Consider the following 17,738-nt stretch of genomic DNA (forward strand, 5'->3'; position numbering starts at 1 on the left):
ATCCATTGAATTTTAAATTATTAAAACTTAACCGATTTCTTCTGGATCTATAGAATATAAAGCTTCATTGATTTTTTATAAAGTACCATTGGGCAACTTTATATTAGCTCTTTTGGAACCTTCAATCAAATTTGTAGAAACAAATATTGTATTGACATTTATTGAAAATATATTCAAGTAATAAAAATATTTCCTATTTTGAATAATTGTGTATTATAACACTATTAGCTAAACAAACTTTTCCATAGACATTTTAGAATCAATCAAAACCATGATAAATCTAAACATAATATTGCTTCCTTTGCATCATTGTTTGATTTGCAAGAAAATTAGTAAAATTTATTACTTCTTTACTAATTTCTTTTTTATTTATAGATGCTCAGTATAGGTCTATCAAGTGCCTGGGCGTACGGCAGGTACGTGATCAATGACCTTTTATTCCGTATCTATAGCATTCATTTTCATGATGCGTATCATTGATTATCTTGCTTCTAGGGGTCATCCCTCTTTTGGGGGTTATCCCTCTTTTGGGGGATCATATCCTCACATCTCGACACCAATGATAATTTCAATCACAGCCACAACTACGCCCATGACCATACATGCGACCTTGTCATCGACCACGAAACATGTTCATATTCACTTTAGGAAATAGGGTCGAACCAGTTGGACGAGTTTGGTAATATTTTATCAAAAGCTTGGTATTTTGCTCAGCAACAGGAAGACATGATATGAATTCAGAAAATTTACTAAATTTCTTATCCCTGTATTGTTGCTGCAGGAGTGTATTAGTGGAATGAAAAGTAGTAAAAGTTTTTTCAAACATGTTTTTTTCAGTAATATTTTCATCACATAGTTTTAGTTTTGAGCTAATTTTATGTAGAACTGAATTATATTTACTGATTGTTTTACAATCTTGCAACTTTAGGTGCAACTATTCATATAGAGCTTTTGGTAAAATATGATGATCAAATATATCCTTTAAAAATTTTCTGTAAGATAAGTGGGTCTTTGACGACAAGGTATTCAGGCTTTAATTTCTTTATCTAAATGATGATGAAGGAAGATCATAACTTTTGCGTAATCCTGCAGGGATGCTATATTTCCATCTAAAATAGTACCTCCAAAGTTAATTGCATTTAGATGAATATCAACATCAAGAATTCATGATAAATAATTGTTGCCTTTGATATCAATGGGAACAAATTCAACTTTACTTAGGTTTGACATATGAATAAATTAACAATAATAAAATAATTTAGAAAACAAAATGTAAAAACTAAAATAAAACTGAGATAATAATATAATAGTATTTCCACTATTCTGGGGTACTTAAATATGTTTCTTTAGAAACATTATTTTATTTTTCTCAATTTGTACTATTCATGAATATGATTCCAGTTTACAATATTTAATTGAGTAATAATTTAACACTTCTTCCGGAGGTTAAATATACTAATTCATATGAAGAATAAACGTTTCACCTCTTCAGGAGGTCAATTTTAACATCTCTTCGGGAGGTTAAAATATACCCTTTTCAAGAGGTAAATATTTAATATTTATTCTAGATATTAAATATATAAATGGGAAATTTAAATATATAACATCTCTTTTGGAGATTAGATATATATAGCCTATTCTAGAGGACTATTTTACCATCTCTTCTGGAGATTGGTACTTTAAATATATATAGAGGCGGTAAAGAAATAAAATTGACCATTAAGAATGTATAAACAGAAATATAATCGTCCATTAAGGCGGTATATAGAAATATATTAGTTGGTTAGAGTCTCATGAATTAAATAAGAATTAAAGAAATATGTCAGTTGGTTAGAGTCTCGTGCTGATAACGTATTATAAAATGATGCAGAAATCAATAATAAAATAAATAAAGATGAGCAGAAAAATAAATGGAGATGAGACCGAATTTCACGTGATTTGGCTATGCCTACTCCACGAGCGGAAGTAATAAAAAACTTCACTATTGCGGATGAAATTACAAGATGATTTGGAACCGACCTTTTACGAGATATCTCTTCTCTTCGCTTTTTTTCTCCACTTCTCTTACACTTACTATATGTCTACTTATATGGAAGCATCAAATGTGTCCCAAATGAGAAGGGGAGGGTGCCCTTTAATAGGATAATATAGATAGTTAAGCATTTATTAGGGGGGAAATCAAAGAGGTGGAAGATGAGGTGACATACACTTTACAAGTACAAACATATGAGATAGGTCACATGGGACATGAGGGGACATTCACGTATATTTCATAACATTAATATCATTTTTTTATTTTTATTTTTGCTGTTGCATAGTGAATAATTAGTTTGTATTGCTAGTTTCATGTTTTATTGTTGATTTTTAATTATTTTAATAAAAAAATTAATTTTATAATTTTCAATTGTTTTAACAACTTATTTTTATAATATTTCAATACTTTTGTAGATAAAAATATTAATTTATGTTTATAATATTTAATTGAAAGTAAAGAAATAATTATTTGAAATTGAAATGTAATTTTAATAGAAGTATCCATAAAATTTGTATAAAAATAATAAGTCATTCAAAAAATTTTCATTTGTCATGTAAAGTAGGATTATTCTCATAACACTGAAAAGTAAGTTTTGAAATATATTAATTAAATAAAATAATTATAATAAATTTTATCATAGAATAATATTTTAAATTTGTATTTATTTAAAATTTAATTATTCGAATCATGTTTTTTAATTATTGTTTGATTCAAAAACAAAAATGGACATTTATTTAATTAAGTGTTATTTTATTTTATTTTGAAAATATATATTTTTTAATACAAATTTGCATCGAACCTATAATATTACACAAAAGCAAGGTCTGAAGGTTCACACACTCTTGACTAATAATTAATAGAGTAAAATATTAAAAATATATTGACAAAAAAATATCAACTTGACAATAAAGTTTTAAAAATTTCGTGAAATTTCAAAAATTATAGAATTCTCTTAATATATAAATTTTTAGAATCTTTATAGCTTTGTATTTTGTCATGTGAGAAGGATTTTGTTCTCCCTTGAGAAAGTTTGAGGAAGTTGATGAGATTTTTAAAAATCTGAGAAGAGGTAAATCAATATATTCTTTTCCATGTTAAAAATGGCGATCTAGGCGGGTGCCCTCGCCTTCTGGGCTCATCCGCGGGAGGAGACGTCTGAAAACAAACATGGGTCTCAGAATTGGAGGGCACGTAGAGAAGGTGAATGGAAAAGAACTCACGTACGCTCAGTTTGTGGAAAGGTACATTAAGAAGAACCAGCCTGTGGTTCTGACGGGTCTGATGGACGACTGGAGGGCTTCCACAGATTGGGTCTCTCCCGATGGACAGCCAAATCTTCGTTTCTTCTCTACCCATTTTGGGAAATCTCTAGTTCAGGTACTTTCTTAATCCTCAAAAACAATAACCCATCTGGCATTCCCAGGGATGTAGTGTTTCTGTCTGGTCAGTTCTAGTTTCTGTGCTTATCCCCAGCAAGTTTGGCTCGGTGGAATGCTGATTTATGCTTTTTAGCTTACTTATTTACATAATATTTTTTGTTATTACTGAATTTTGGATACGTTTGAATATGTGATGCGTGTTTTCATCTATTTTTATGTTGTGAATTAATTTCTATATCTTTTTTGTTTTCTGTTTTTTAAACCTAGTTAATTTTTTTTTTTTTTTGGGTCTCTAATATTAACTCACAATCATGATATTAATCATCGTTAGTTGTCGGACCAAATATGGTCTGGTAAAGTTTTTGATTGAAAATTAAAATTTTTGAAATATTTTAGTGTATTGAAAAATAGATATGAAAGAAAGAATTAATGAATTATATTTATAGATTCATTATCAGTTAGTTGTATCATATTTAAGTGTTAATACACTAGTACATTATCTTCTCAATTCAGCCAATATTTGTGTATGTGGAATGGAAAGTCAAGATTTTCTGAAGAGATATCTTACTTTCTGGCCGATTTCTTATTTGTTGTGAAGGGCATGTATAAGGGTTTGAGGTCAGAGAAAAGAATATACAATTCAAAGCTTGAGATAGGTTAGTATCGATTTCGGACTATAGTAGTATCATTAAGGGGAGTATTCTCCTGATTGGGAATTATCCACGTGAAAAATGCTCACAAAGCTTGATATAAACACATATTGCAAAAGCAGCTGATATCTTACGTGCTTTTACAAATTATGATGATAAATCGTGATAATCCGTAAGCTGTCATGGTTTACAAACTTGCATCTAATCAAGCAGTTGATGACTCGATAGACAATAAACAAGGATCTTGGTTGTTAGTCTTTAATATGCCATTGGCAATGAAATTAAATATATAATAGCCATGTTGTTTATAATTGATGCAACATGCATGGAAGAAAGACATTGTAGAATCTGTCAAAGTAGAAGCTAAAAGATTAGGATTAACTGCAGCAATATTTAGTGGGGAAGAGAGATCTTCTTGTGAAACTCCAGGGTGGTGGCTATGAAAGGTGTCACTGGCTGAGTCCTCAACACACACTTCCAAGTTTGAACATTTCAGAGTTGATGACCAAAATGGAAAGAGAAAATTTTGACTTCTTCATTGTTTGGACTAACAAAAATAAATGTCAACGACAGCTTTGCACATTAAATGTGCCTGGGAAAATGACTATTCTTGGCTGCAGCTCTCTCTGACTTCTCTAGACTCAAAAGACCTTATCAATGAACTCTGAAAATGAAATTGGACTTTGGAAATGGCACACTTGGACTAGACCCTAATAATAATACCAAGATAGCAACAGCTAATTAATATTATATCAACTGAAAATATTAAACTCGCTAATGTATAAGTTTCCTGCAATGCTTCACGCTTCTAGGAATCACTCACAGAAGCTCCACCTTGCCTATCCAAGGGTTCCAATGGTCAGGCTTAGCGTTTCCTCCTCCTTTTTTGCCACCTTAACGTCGTTCTTAGGCTTTAGAACTAGCTTCTTATTCTTGTCACCATTTTGACATAGAAAGAGTAGGATTAACGTGCTCATCATAGACAACAAGTCTATCATGTTACCAGGGATGATCAAGTAGACTCTGGCATGTGTCCTAACACCAGACTCTTCATAAGTGATTTGAATTGAAAAATCAGCCACACACTGTTGTCATGAGTACTTCCTTCTCTTTATTGGATGGTTTGGACCAAAGAATGCAATAAGGCTGTTGGTGTTCCACCACTCTTAAGATTTTTCCACAACCACTTGAGCATGCAGTTTTTTGCAAATGCCATTGTCAATTGCTAACTTACCAAGCTTTCTTCCAGCTGTGCATGTTGCTCTAAAACTACTATTATGCTGCCAATCTTCCTTCATCTGAAAATTTTCACAATCGTCCTGTGCTCTTCTTTGGGAGGTTGCTACTGCCATGCTACCCATCTTATCAACCAAGGCCTTCCTTCTAGTAGCAATAACCAAGGGTTCCTTGACATCCGGAATAATTGCATATGGATGAGCAGCCATATTTAACAGCTCAATCTTGAAAAACCAAGCTTGTAAAAATTACAGATCCAAGAAACAAAAACAATGGACTTGGTTTTAAATCAAAAGTAAAATAACCAAAGTGGGATATGTGAAGGGCAATAGGAGTTTAACTATCCTAAATGAAGCAGTAAACAACAAGCAACACAAACCAGCGCAAGGAAGGATTGCTTTGATAACAATTTGTTGCAGTACGTGTGGAGGAAAGGCAGTATAGAATCTGTCAGATATCTGTCAAGTTAGGATCAATTGAAGCAACATTTAGTGGCAAAGAGAGATCCTCTCACACGGAAATGCAAAGGTGGAGACTATGCAAAATGCCACTGGGTGGGTGCTCAATCCATACTTCCAAGTTCTCAGAAAAATTCTGAATAAATCAGAATTGATATCCAAAATGGAAAGGTAAATTTCTGTATTGCGTCTTCATTATTCAGTCTTGGAGTAGCATGAATATAAGTACAGACAGCCTTGCTAATGAAATGTGCCTAGAAAAATGATTATTCTTGACTACAGCTCTTTCTAACTTCTCTAGACTCAAAAAACCTTATTAGTGAACTCTTAAAATAAAGCTGGACTTAGGAAATGACACAGTTTGACAAGACCCTAATAATGATACCTACATAGCAACAACTAATAAATATTATAGCAACTAACAATACTGACTATGCTTCATTGGTGTAGCAGCACTGCATCAATAATTCAGTATCTCACTTTGGTCCTCTCTTTTAATGGATCAGCTACTCTGAAGGCTTGAACTGTCTTTATGGCAATTTCTTTTTTTCTTTGTTGTAATCATAGTTTTGCTGTATAGGGCAATATGTCTGGCTGCATGATAATTGTTTAAGTGTTGCGTAAATTTGAAGATCTAATACCTGCCTTCTCTCTTTATAATATAGCCAAGTATATCATAATGACCATAATACCCTCACTAACTCATGGTTACTAACATCCATAATAATACTAATAAGAAGTAGCATATCTATTCACAAAAGCTTTAGGAAGTGCACTGGTTAATTGGATTTGTAACAAGCTAGGAGCTAACTAAGAGTTAGCGAGGGTATTATAGTCATTGTGATGTACTTGGCTATATTATAAATGGAGGGGGAGATCTACTGCAGGGATTAGAACTTCAAATTTAGAGAACCCTTTAGCATGGTATCAGAGCATGGTTGCTAGGAGGTCTTGGTTCTAGTCTTGTTGCTTGTGTTTATTGTTTGTTTATTAAAAATTATCTTATTCCATGTAATGGGTGTTATTTGCCATTTGTTTATCTCTCCATGAGCAGCCCGGCTGGATGTAGGGGAGTGTTAAGGCTTCACATACATTCTTGGCCCACAACCCAATAGATTAAGCTTTTAGGTGAAGTGGTAATCTAACATAATCTTAAAAAAGTTCTATAATGCTTTGTTGCGTACAGGTTGCAGACTGTGGTGCTAGGGAGTTGACTGATCAGAAGCGAGCAGAAATGTCTGTTTCAGACTTCATTGACCACTGGCTTGAGGATTCTGCCAAGGAGCATGGTAATGCTGCCTCTTGTGAGAGTAATGGCAAATCTCTCCTATATTTGAAGGACTGGCATTTTGTGAAGGTATGGGTTGAAATTAGGTTCTTTCTATTTATGTTGTTCTTTTGCCTTTAGCAATGGTTTATATAGGAGGAATGTTTTCATAAGCTATGCCAGTGCAACAGGTCTACAGGCTACAGCATGCACTAACCCGATTTGCAAAACCTCTTTTTGAGTGCACATATAGTCAATCTCTGTGGTGGATGAGCGTTGCGGACTGCAGTGCTGGGTGCTGGCCTGCTGGGTCACTACAGTTCATCCACAAATCATAGAACAACTTATGAGTGTAATACAAATATTAGTTTATAATGTAAAATATTATTAGGGGAAGATGTTATAATTTTTTGTTGTATTTAATATTCTGTAGTTGAGTCTTAGTTCAGCATAGTCTAGGAGCTGAGTGCAGATGAGGTGTAAGATAAATGGATGGCAGGAGTTTTAGACCATCTTTTTCTTTTTTTCAATTATTTGTTACAGACTTACAACTGTAAACAAGCTGAGCCGAGCTTTAACATGTTCAGGCTCGACTTGAAAGAAAAGTAGCTCGGCTCGGGCTCGGGCTCGATTTAATTTGAGCTCATAAAATCAAGCTCGAGCTCGGATCGAAATGTTAATCATTGACTCGGGCTCGGCTTGAGCTCGGCTTGATTTAATGTTTAAAATTTTGAAACCCACTCCAAGCCCAATTAATGTTAATAATTTTGAATCCAACTCAAGCCCATTCTCTGGGCTTAAAAAAGATTATCAAAAGCCCAAATAGGCCTAGAAACACTAAAAAAATAAAAAGTAGCAGGCCCATAGAAGAGCAGGTCCGCAACCCTGTAGAGAGTGAAAAAAATGTTGGGTTGGGCAAGGATTTTATAAGCAGGAGAGGAGGGGAATTTTTGTTGTCTTTCCGATGTGGGACTGCTTTCCTTCTTTTCTCCCCCACTTTAACTCCTATTTCTAATTCTATCCCACATCAGAAGACGAGTCTTCCTAGTGTCTCCCTCTTCTATATAAGCCCCCTTTCCCATATATCTTATTTATGTATTAGTAATTCTAATTATTTTAGTTAATAGTGTGGCTGATTTGTGTGTGAAACAATAGTTAATTTAAAAACAAACAATTAAAAGATATCTAAATACTAAATTTGGAATTGAGCTCATTACCAGGCCTAATCGAGTTGCTCACGAGTCGAAACGAGCCAAGCCCATTTGTGTTTAGGCTCGGTTCGTTTATTAAACGAGCTGGGAAATTGGGCTTAGGAATCACTCATGTGAATAATAAACAAGCCTGAACGAGCTCTTACCAAGCTGAGCTCTCGAGCTGCTCATGAGAGGCTTGGTTCGTTTGCAGCCCTATGGGTAAGACTCAGATTTTAAAAGGAACTAGTGGGGTCTCATTGTCTTGTCCAGACCTCATTGGAAAATTCCACAATTCCTATCCCCTCAGCAAGCTCCGAGACCAGGGACCTTGAAAACTACCAGCTAGAGACTCAAAAGGTAAACGTTGTAAATTCCAATGGAATGCTTCCTATTTCTATGTTATTTTATACAAACTTTTGAGTCACTGAAATGCCATAGGGAGTTAGAAAATGAGGGGATTTTTAATGTGATTAACCTTTTAGGAGATGACACAGATAATCTGCTTGCCAAAAACTTTTTGGTGATTCCTAATGAAGAGAAGGCTAGGCTTAAATTGGAGGGTCTTGGGGAAAGGAAAAAGGCAGATAACCTGAGTAGAGAGTTGGTTTGGCTTGCTTCTTCAGTTAACTATGACAAAGGAAGGTGGTTGTTGGGTACTAATTATGGGATTAAATGAGGATTCTTTCCTAGAGTGTGAGGGGGTTAAGATGTGGTAGTAAGAGGGAGAATATTGAAGGAATTGCTCAATAAAGCCTAGGCCAGATATCTTATTCTTAGAGGAGTCTAAAGTAGGGGATTAGATGTCATGTTCTTTTGGAGCATTTGGGATTCTGATTTCTAGTCTTAAATAGTGGTGTCAACCCCCTCTATTGGGCTGTCAGTGGGTTAACTAGTAGCTTAGGACACCATAGTTGCTACCTTGAGAGAGCATCTTTTTGGTTTTTTTCTTGGTCAGTCTTGCTAGAGGTTAGTGGTTTTTGGGAGTGGTGGTTTACGTCCATTTATGGCCCCATGCAGTTTTCTTTGCATAGTTCTTTCTTCAAAGAGCTGTGTAGCCTTTTGGTTTATAATAATCCTTGTTGGGTCGTCAATGGTGATTTCCAATGTTTTTGGGAGCTCTAGGGACAGACTAGAGGGATTGAGAGTGATTACAAACATGAGGAAGTTTTATTTTCTCACTGGGGACTCTGGCATTAGGATGTTCCCTTGAGCAATGGTAATTTAAGTGGGTGGCCTTAGGTGATAGACATGCCTCTTTTAGGACTGATAGATTTCTGTTTACTAGTGTTTGAGAAGATTTTTTCCTGAATGTTGTCCAAGAGGTTTTGGTTAGGCCAATTTCTGATCATTATCTGGTGTCCGTAGGCTATGTTCCTATCAGTGGGGTCTTACAACATTTAGATTTGAGAATATGTGGTTGACACACCCCACTTTCAGGGATAAGATCAAGGTTTGGTGGAGAGATTGTCATGTTCAGGGGTGGGAGGGCCTTAAAGTGATGAAAAAAAGTTGGAGTTTGTGAAAAATAAGTTGATGTGCCGGAATATATTATAGAAAGGTGTTGGGAATATCGAGGAGCAAAAAATTAAGATTTTTTTTGAGATTGAGGGGATGGATAGACTAGGAGTTTTTTTTTTTGGGGGGGGGGGGGGGGTGGGTGGGGAGTAGTTGGCTTCAAAAGTCCAAGATAAAATGGGTGAAAGAAGGAGGGGGGAGGGGGTTTAGTTTTGCTTTGTTTCATAGAGTAGCAAATGGGAGGAGGAGGAGAAGTTTCATTAAGAAGTTGGAGCTCAAATTGGGGTGTCTTGTGAGCGATCAAAAGCAGGTTGGAGATGAGCTTTTATTAGTGTTTACATACAGGGGATTGTCAGCATTGGACTGATGATTGAGGGGCTCAATTGGCATTCTATAGGGGCAGATAAGGCTATCTGGTTAGAATGGCCTTTTGAAACTGATGAAGTTAAGATGTTAGTGTTTGGAATGATAAGGATAGAGCTTCAGGTCCTGATGGTATTATGATGAATTTTTTCACGGATACCTACGAAGTTTTGTAGGATGATATTATTAGGTTTTTTTGTGGAGTTTCATAGTAGTGGGGTGGTGGGAAATAGTGTGAAATTCAACCTTTATAGCCCTTAGACCTAAGAAGAAGTGGTAGAAGGTGAGGGATTTTAGTCATATTAGTTTGAATCTGAACTAATTTTTACAAGATTTTAACTTAGGTTTTATCCTGGAGAATCAAAGAGTTGCTGGGGGATATGGTGACGTGGAAGCAGTCTGCTTTTATCGAAGACAGACAGATTTTAGATGCAGTGTGGTTGTGGTGATTGAGGATGTGAGGAGGAGTAAGAAGGGAGTGGTTCTCAAATTGGATTTGAAAAGCTGATGGCATGGTGATTTGGGGTTTATTATACCAAGTGATGGGAAAGAATGGTGATGTGGAGGAATTGGATAGGAGGGTGTCTTAGTTCTACAAATATGTTGGTGATTGTTAATGGGCATTGTAGGGAGTTTGATGCCTCTTGGGAGTTAAGGCAAGGGGGTCTAATCTTGTTTTTTTTTTTTTTTTCACTCTGGTGGTTGATGGTTTAAGTAGGTTGATTTCTCATGCCTAGGATTTAGAGGTGACTAGATGCTTATAAGTTATGGGAGGGAGGAGGTTGAGGTGTGCTATCTTTGGTTTGCAGATGACAATGGGGATAATGTTGGGAAAATTTAAAAGATCCTCAGTTTGTTAAAAATTTTTGAGAAGGTTCTGGGTTGAAGATTGATAGGTTTGAGGGTGGGATGGTTGCTATTTACTATGATTTTAACTGTATAGAGGGTTTTAAAGCTGTGGCTAGTTGTGCTTCTTTTTCTTGTTCTTTATTGTACCTAGGTCTTCTTTTAGGGGGCAACCATACGTCTGCTGCTTTTTGGGATCCTGTGGTTGTGAGAGTGGGAAAGAAGTTGGCTGGAAAAGGGGTTACTTATCACTAGGGGGTTGTGTACTCTCATTAGTGCATCCTTTTCAAACATTACCTTATATTTCTTATCACATTGTAGAGTTTGTTTATAGAGTTTCTACGTGTGTGGCATAGGTTTTGGAGAAGAGGGATTTATTGTGGTTGGGTAGTGGTGAGAACAAGAGGGATCATCTTGTTGGTTGGAAGTGGCTAGGAGATGGGGATATTGGAGCTTGGAAATGTGGTATCTAAAACATCTCTTTAATAGGAAATTTGTTATGGAGGTCCCCTTAGAGGCTAATTTTCTATGGCTTCAGATAATGAAAAGTATTCATCGAAATTAGATACTAGAGTGTTTCTCATATGAGTCCTTAGAAGTTCGTTTCCCAGGTTGCTTGGTTATTCTTTCCTCGTACTCCTTTCAAAGTAGACAATGACAATAGAACTAGATTTTTTTGGGAAGATATTTGGGTGGGAAAGACTTCGTTGAGTTGTTGGTGCCTCACCTACCTAGATTACAACTGTTTATAATGCATCAACAGCAACTTTTCCTTCTCCGCCTTTGGGGGGGGGGGGGGGGGAGGCCCTTTTTCTTGAGACTTCCACTTCTTTAAGAGTTTCAATGAAAAATAGGTTAGTGAGCTTACTTCTTTGCTAGGCATGTTGGATTCTTTCATTCCTCAAAGTAGGGAAGATCCTCTGGTTGTTGGGTCTGGTTAGGGGACTCCTCGGGTTCTTTTTCGTCTAAAACTTTCTTTACCATCATTTGACATCTGCAGTCCCTTTTCCCTTGCATCATGTCGTTTGGAAGGCTAAGGTTTGTTTTTAGTTTTGGGCTTTGACTTGGGCTCTATCTCTTAAGTCTAAACATCATTAATACAAATGACTTTTCACAGGGGTAAGGAGGCTCAATAAGGCTATTAGCCTAGCTACATGCATGTTTTGTTGCTAGCTGAATGAGACTAATGCACACCTTCTTCTTTGTTGGGCAGTGAGGAACCTTTGGGATGCTCCTTTGTCTTGTTTTGGTGAAAAATGGTTGGCTCTGCAAAGTGTGTACAAATTCTTACTTGTGAGATATTGGGGTTTTGGGAGGGGTAGAACAGGGAGGGCTCTATGTTTTTTTTGTCCTTTTGTTTAGGGCCTGTTTGATATTGTTCTGCTTTCAGTTTCCATTTTTCATTTCTATAGTGAAGAAACAAATTATGGAAGTTCGTATGTTTACATTGTTTAGTTTTCAGTTTTTGTTGACGGTTTTCATCTGTTTGCGGAAAAAAATGAAAAGCAGACTTTGTGGTTTTCAATTGTTTTGGCAGCCTGTTGCTAGAATATTTTAGTTTCCAGAATTAACTTTTTTGGATTAAATCATTCATTTTATCCATGCTTTTTAATTACAATAAAAATAAAATGACCATATGAATTTAAGATGTAATCAAAATAAAAAAATCCCATAAAATTTCAAAAATTAATAAAAGCCATTTACAAAATACTTTTACTATATTTCAATTGTGTATAGTAAGATTGTTCTTGTAAAGTGATTTTGAAATATAATAATTAATAAAAATAATTATAATAATTTTTATTTTTATGATAGTATTCTCAATTTATCTTACATTGTAGTTTTATATTTTAATCATATTTTGTAACTGCTGTTTGATTCAAGGACAAAAATGAACATTTCTTTAATCAATTTTTTAATTTTAGTTTTAGAAATATTAACCAAACAAGTTATTGATTTTCGGTTTTGGTTTCTATTTTGGTTTTTAGTTTTGTTTTCGTAATTTTTTATAGTGATGCCAATTGACCCCTTAGTTATTAATGCATTTTAATTGTTGTAAAGAATTGAATATTGGATTAGTTTTGTCATGTGATGAAATAGTGTGGGTTATCCTGGTGTCTAAAAGTTCTTTATGCTCTTTCACACGCAATGAAACATTGCTCAAGTTCTTTATCGAACTATTTCTTGTTTAGATTAAATGAGAGATGAAGTACTTATGCATTATTTGCCTTTGCAATGTAGTGGTTTTTGTGAAGGATCGTTGAAAAACCCTTTCGTGTAGATTCATTTGTAGCCTATAATGGATTAGGGTTGAGAGCCTTTCCTAGCTTGTGTAGGATAAGGACAATTAGGAAACCGATTAAATTCCTAGGAGTTAGAGCTGAAACCACACATTAATAACCATAAAACCACCCCTAGGGAGAGCCCTAAGCTTACGGTACCCATGTCATTGGACACTCGAGTGCTTTTTCCCACCCTTCTCTCCATATCTCGAGGGTTTGAAAATTGAAGAGGGTCACAAGCTCAATATGCCTCATGTGTTTGACTAAGGAGATCTAGGTGCCTGTCCATTCGTTGTATTTGAAAGGAAGGGATAACATGTGTTGCACATTCCCATTTGAAATCATTAGGACCTAGTCATTAGGCAGGTATTTGAGTAAAGATTCACATACTTAGTTGGCAATATTGATTGACAACTTGTTTTTGTCTTTTCCCTTTGGGACAAGTTAGTGTTTTATTGGTCAAGTTCTTTGTGATTTTGGAAAAGTATACTGTGGCAAGTGCAAGAGAGGAAATGAAGAAGCTGATGATAATGGTAGAGCAATCATAGTGTTTACAGCTTCAAGAGGGAGATCCCTAAGGACAATGAGAGCACCCTTCTTGAGTTTGCGAGCCTAAAGGCAAGGAATGATGACATTTATGAGATTCTCTCTTGCTGTGGTAAATTATGAGGGGCAAACCAAGGAAATTTTTATGAAAAATATGGAAAAATAATAGAATGCTTCCTATTGTGATAAGTTGGGATGAGCTGAACACAACCTTTGGTATTGAGGCCATGAAAACAACAACAACAAGCCTTAAGTTAGCTACATGAATCCTTTTTCGCCAATCAATTCGATCGAGAGCACTTTCCTATACTAGATTAAGAGCTATTTAAATCCTTCCTCACTACTAGGGGTGTACAAATTTAACCGAAATACTGAAAATCGGACCGAAACTGAACTGAAATATCTTTTCGTTTGGTTTTCTGGTTCTCAGTTTCGGTTTCGGTTTTGGTTTAAGCTGAAAATCAAACCAAAAACAAAAAAAACCAAATAAATAAATTATGCATGTTATAATTTTATATAGTATTAATGTTAAAATTATGCAATCATATTTGTAAATATTTAATCATTTAAATAATAATTTTCAATTCTATACAATGAGTAATAAAATATTATATTCCATTTTAAAGTAAATGTTACTTTATAATTGAAAATGTATGAAGCTATTAGAAAGGGAGGTGGCATTTTAACAAGTGGTGAGGCTCCTCCATCCTTTAAGTTTCTGATGTGGGACAATAGTGAATTTGCCCGAGTCTCTGTCCTCCATAATTTACAGGACCACAAGTAAAAAGGAGTGCTGCCCCAGTAGTGCTGCCTCAGTACCCTTACCCCGCCTGCCCGCCTACTTGCCTGGCGCCTGCAAGCAATTGCATGCCCAGGCCCAGCCTTTGTATTCCCAAATCCCACATCAGTGGGAATTGGAAAGGGAATAGATTTCCCTTCCTATAAAAACAATCATATTCTCCTTCTCATGTGATCCATCTCATGTATTGGGCTGAGAGTATGGTTTTAAATTGCGGTTGCGGGTGTCACACGACGCGGGAGATGTGGATGTTACGTAATGGGAAATGATTGTAGTGGCCGTGAATTATTTGCATGCATGCACGACCATGTCAAAATTGAAGAATAAGCATGAAATCTTTTAAAACATGATTTTTAATGAATTTTGACCACTTTTATTCAACGAACAATCATTTTTAATATGCAACATGATTTTTATACTAATTTTAGTGCACTTGAAAAGTCATTTCTTTTTTTTCTTTTTTTTTTAATATATATTTTCCACTACTTTAATGATTGCAAAATTTTGAAATGTAATTGAAAATATATACCAATTAATTAGAGACATAAAATGAGTCGATATACAATTATACATACACAATGAATTCATTAGTATCCATAAGATTTAATAGTTCCATATAATTTTATCATTTTCTAGAAATTTAATTTTAAAATTTTACTATTCAAAATAACAATAAGTCAATAATGAAGCAAGCATAAAAATTGGGACATTCAGGGTTAGGCAATTTAGGCTCATTAAGCAATTTAAAGACTAAATAGATAGTAGTTTCATTGTATTTAGTACTTAATAGTTACATTTCTTTTGTATTTTCTAATAATTTTAATTTTTAAATTCTAATATTCCAAATATCAATAACTAAATACAGCAATTTAGGCCCATTAAACAAATTAATTAGTTAAGCGATAAGCGTAGCAAATTTGCAATTAAAAGTACAAGTAATTAAGTACTAAGTAGTAAGTGGAAATAGTTGAGTTATAAACATTGCATATGCTTAACTATAAGTAGCAAATTAATTGATTAAGCACTTGAGCTATAACCATTGTTTAAGCTTAAGTCATAAGTAGCAAATTAAGTTAAGCTAATAAGCTGTCTAACTTGTTTTAGCAAAAAAAAAAAAAAAAGGGGGGTGGGGTGGAATAAATTGTACACACTGGCAGTAGGCAAACCCACGAACATAAAGTCAGGACTCAGGAACTCACGAACAAAAAGCGTCTCCCATTACCAAACCCTCTTCAAAGCTCAAAGCCTCAAATCGCCTTTGGATCTACCCAAATCCCAAGTCTCTAGCTTGATTTGTCACTCAAAGCTACCCAAATCACTTCCAAACAGCGACGAATTTCTTCCCAAATGGGTAAAATTTCAAAGGGAAGGGGATGCAGTAGATCACCTTCATAGGGCAATTTCAAGCACAAATTTATGTTTTGGCAGCCATAGATTATTGGATCTACGCTGGACGACCTTGGGGAGAGGGAGAATTGCAGCAAAACTCAGAAAAATCAGGAACAAATGAGGTATTTTTCAGTGTATAGGGCTGTCAGGAGGGGATGATGGTGTAATGAGGTGTAACACCCCGTAATGGAAGTGTAACAGCTGTTACGGCCGTGTTTTTTTTCCTCACCGCTATAGCGGACCGTATCGATATCGAGGCCTGAAAATTCCTTTACGTAACAGCCATTTACGCTACGTAACGGCTGTTATTTAAGTCCATGGTTCACCCCATCCAATGCCTTGAATACTAAATAATTTTCTTAGTTCAAAATTCTAGAAACTGAAATTAAACGAATTGAACCAAAAAATCGGCGGTTTGGTTCTTTTATTATTGACAGTTTATGGTTCGGTTTTGGTATGTACTTTTTAAAAACTGAATGATTCGGTTCTATTGTCAGTTTTGTCAATAACTGAACCGAATGGAACTGATTACAGCCCTACTCACGACCTCATTCCAAGTTATTTTAGGCCTATTCCTATCCCTTTTCATGCTAGAAACAATAACTAACTCTCTCATCCTCTTCACAAGTGCACTACTAGGCTTGTGTTTCAAATTCCCAAACCATCTAAGGTACCCCTCCCTTATCTTGTCTTCAACTGGTGCTATATCTAGATTATTGCGTATATGCTCATTCTTTAATTTATCTTTTAATATATACCACTCATCCATCTTATATTCGTGTTTCGACAACTTTTACCTTTTGTAAATGTTTCTTAGTTGCCCAACATTTTGAACCATAAAACGTAGCTGGCCTTATAGCTGTGTCATAGAACTTTCCTTTTAATTTTAAGGGTATTCTACGATCACATGACACACCAGATGCGCTCCTCCATTTTATCGAACTTGCTTTAATTTTATGTATTACATCCTTTTCAATTTCCCCTTTTGCTTGCATACTAGATTCAGGATATCAAAATCTGCAAGTGCTATTAATTTCTTGATTATCAAGTTTAATCTTCTCTCCACCACTCCCTACGCTATCAAAATTACATTCATAAATTTTGTCTTATTCCTACTTACCCTAAAACCTTTAAACTCTAAAGGGATTCTCCAAAGTTCTAATTCAGATTTCACTCTGCTCCTACTTTCATCAATCAAGACAATATCAACTGTAAACAACATACACCAAGGGATTTTGTTTTGTATACTCCTAGTGATTCCATCAACTACTAAAGTAAAAAATGAGGACTCAAAGTAGAACCTACCCCTATTGTGATTGGAAAATCTCTAGATTCCCCTCATATAGTCCTAATGCTAGTCATTACTCTATCATACATATCCTTAATGACCTCAGTATATCTATTGCATACTGAAGGTTGTCAGAATCGGGATTCCACGTAGGATTGTTGGAAGGGTCTGCAGGATCGGATCGTAGAGTCAGATCGAGAATCGTAAGATTCTACTTTTTGAGTAAAAAAAATATTTAAAATAAATGTATATGGAATTTTATGACAATGCTTAAAGACTATAAGATTAGTTAAAAAATATTTAAAATAAATGCATATGGAATTTTATGACAATTCTTAAGACTATAATCTTAATAAGCACAGCTGCAAAAATAAGAGGAAGAAAGGAGTTGATAGAGAGAAGGGTGCTGACTCTGCTGTCTGCTGAGGTGTTGGATAGAGAGAAGAGGACTGAGGAAGGGAGTTGACCACCAAAGAACAATCAGAACTTAGT

The 17,738-nt window shown here is 35.1% G+C and overlaps 1 protein-coding gene across 1 annotated transcript in view; it reads left to right on the plus strand.

Moving 5' to 3' along the window:
* The first annotated feature begins 2,993 nt into the window (after nucleotides 1-2,993).
* LOC131146561 (arginine-specific demethylase JMJ20) overlaps nucleotides 2,994-17,738 on the plus strand; it is a 31,247-nt gene continuing 16,502 nt past the window's right edge. The window contains exons 1-2 of the mRNA XM_058096230.1: nucleotides 2,994-3,412; nucleotides 6,945-7,115. Of these exons, the coding sequence (XP_057952213.1) occupies nucleotides 3,203-3,412; nucleotides 6,945-7,115 (381 nt within the window). The 5' untranslated portion in view covers nucleotides 2,994-3,202. The remainder of the gene's footprint in view (nucleotides 3,413-6,944; nucleotides 7,116-17,738) is intronic.

This window comes from Malania oleifera, chromosome 13 (genome assembly GCF_029873635.1).
Source record: "Malania oleifera isolate guangnan ecotype guangnan chromosome 13, ASM2987363v1, whole genome shotgun sequence".
NCBI classification, from domain to species: Eukaryota; Viridiplantae; Streptophyta; class Magnoliopsida; order Santalales; family Ximeniaceae; genus Malania; species Malania oleifera.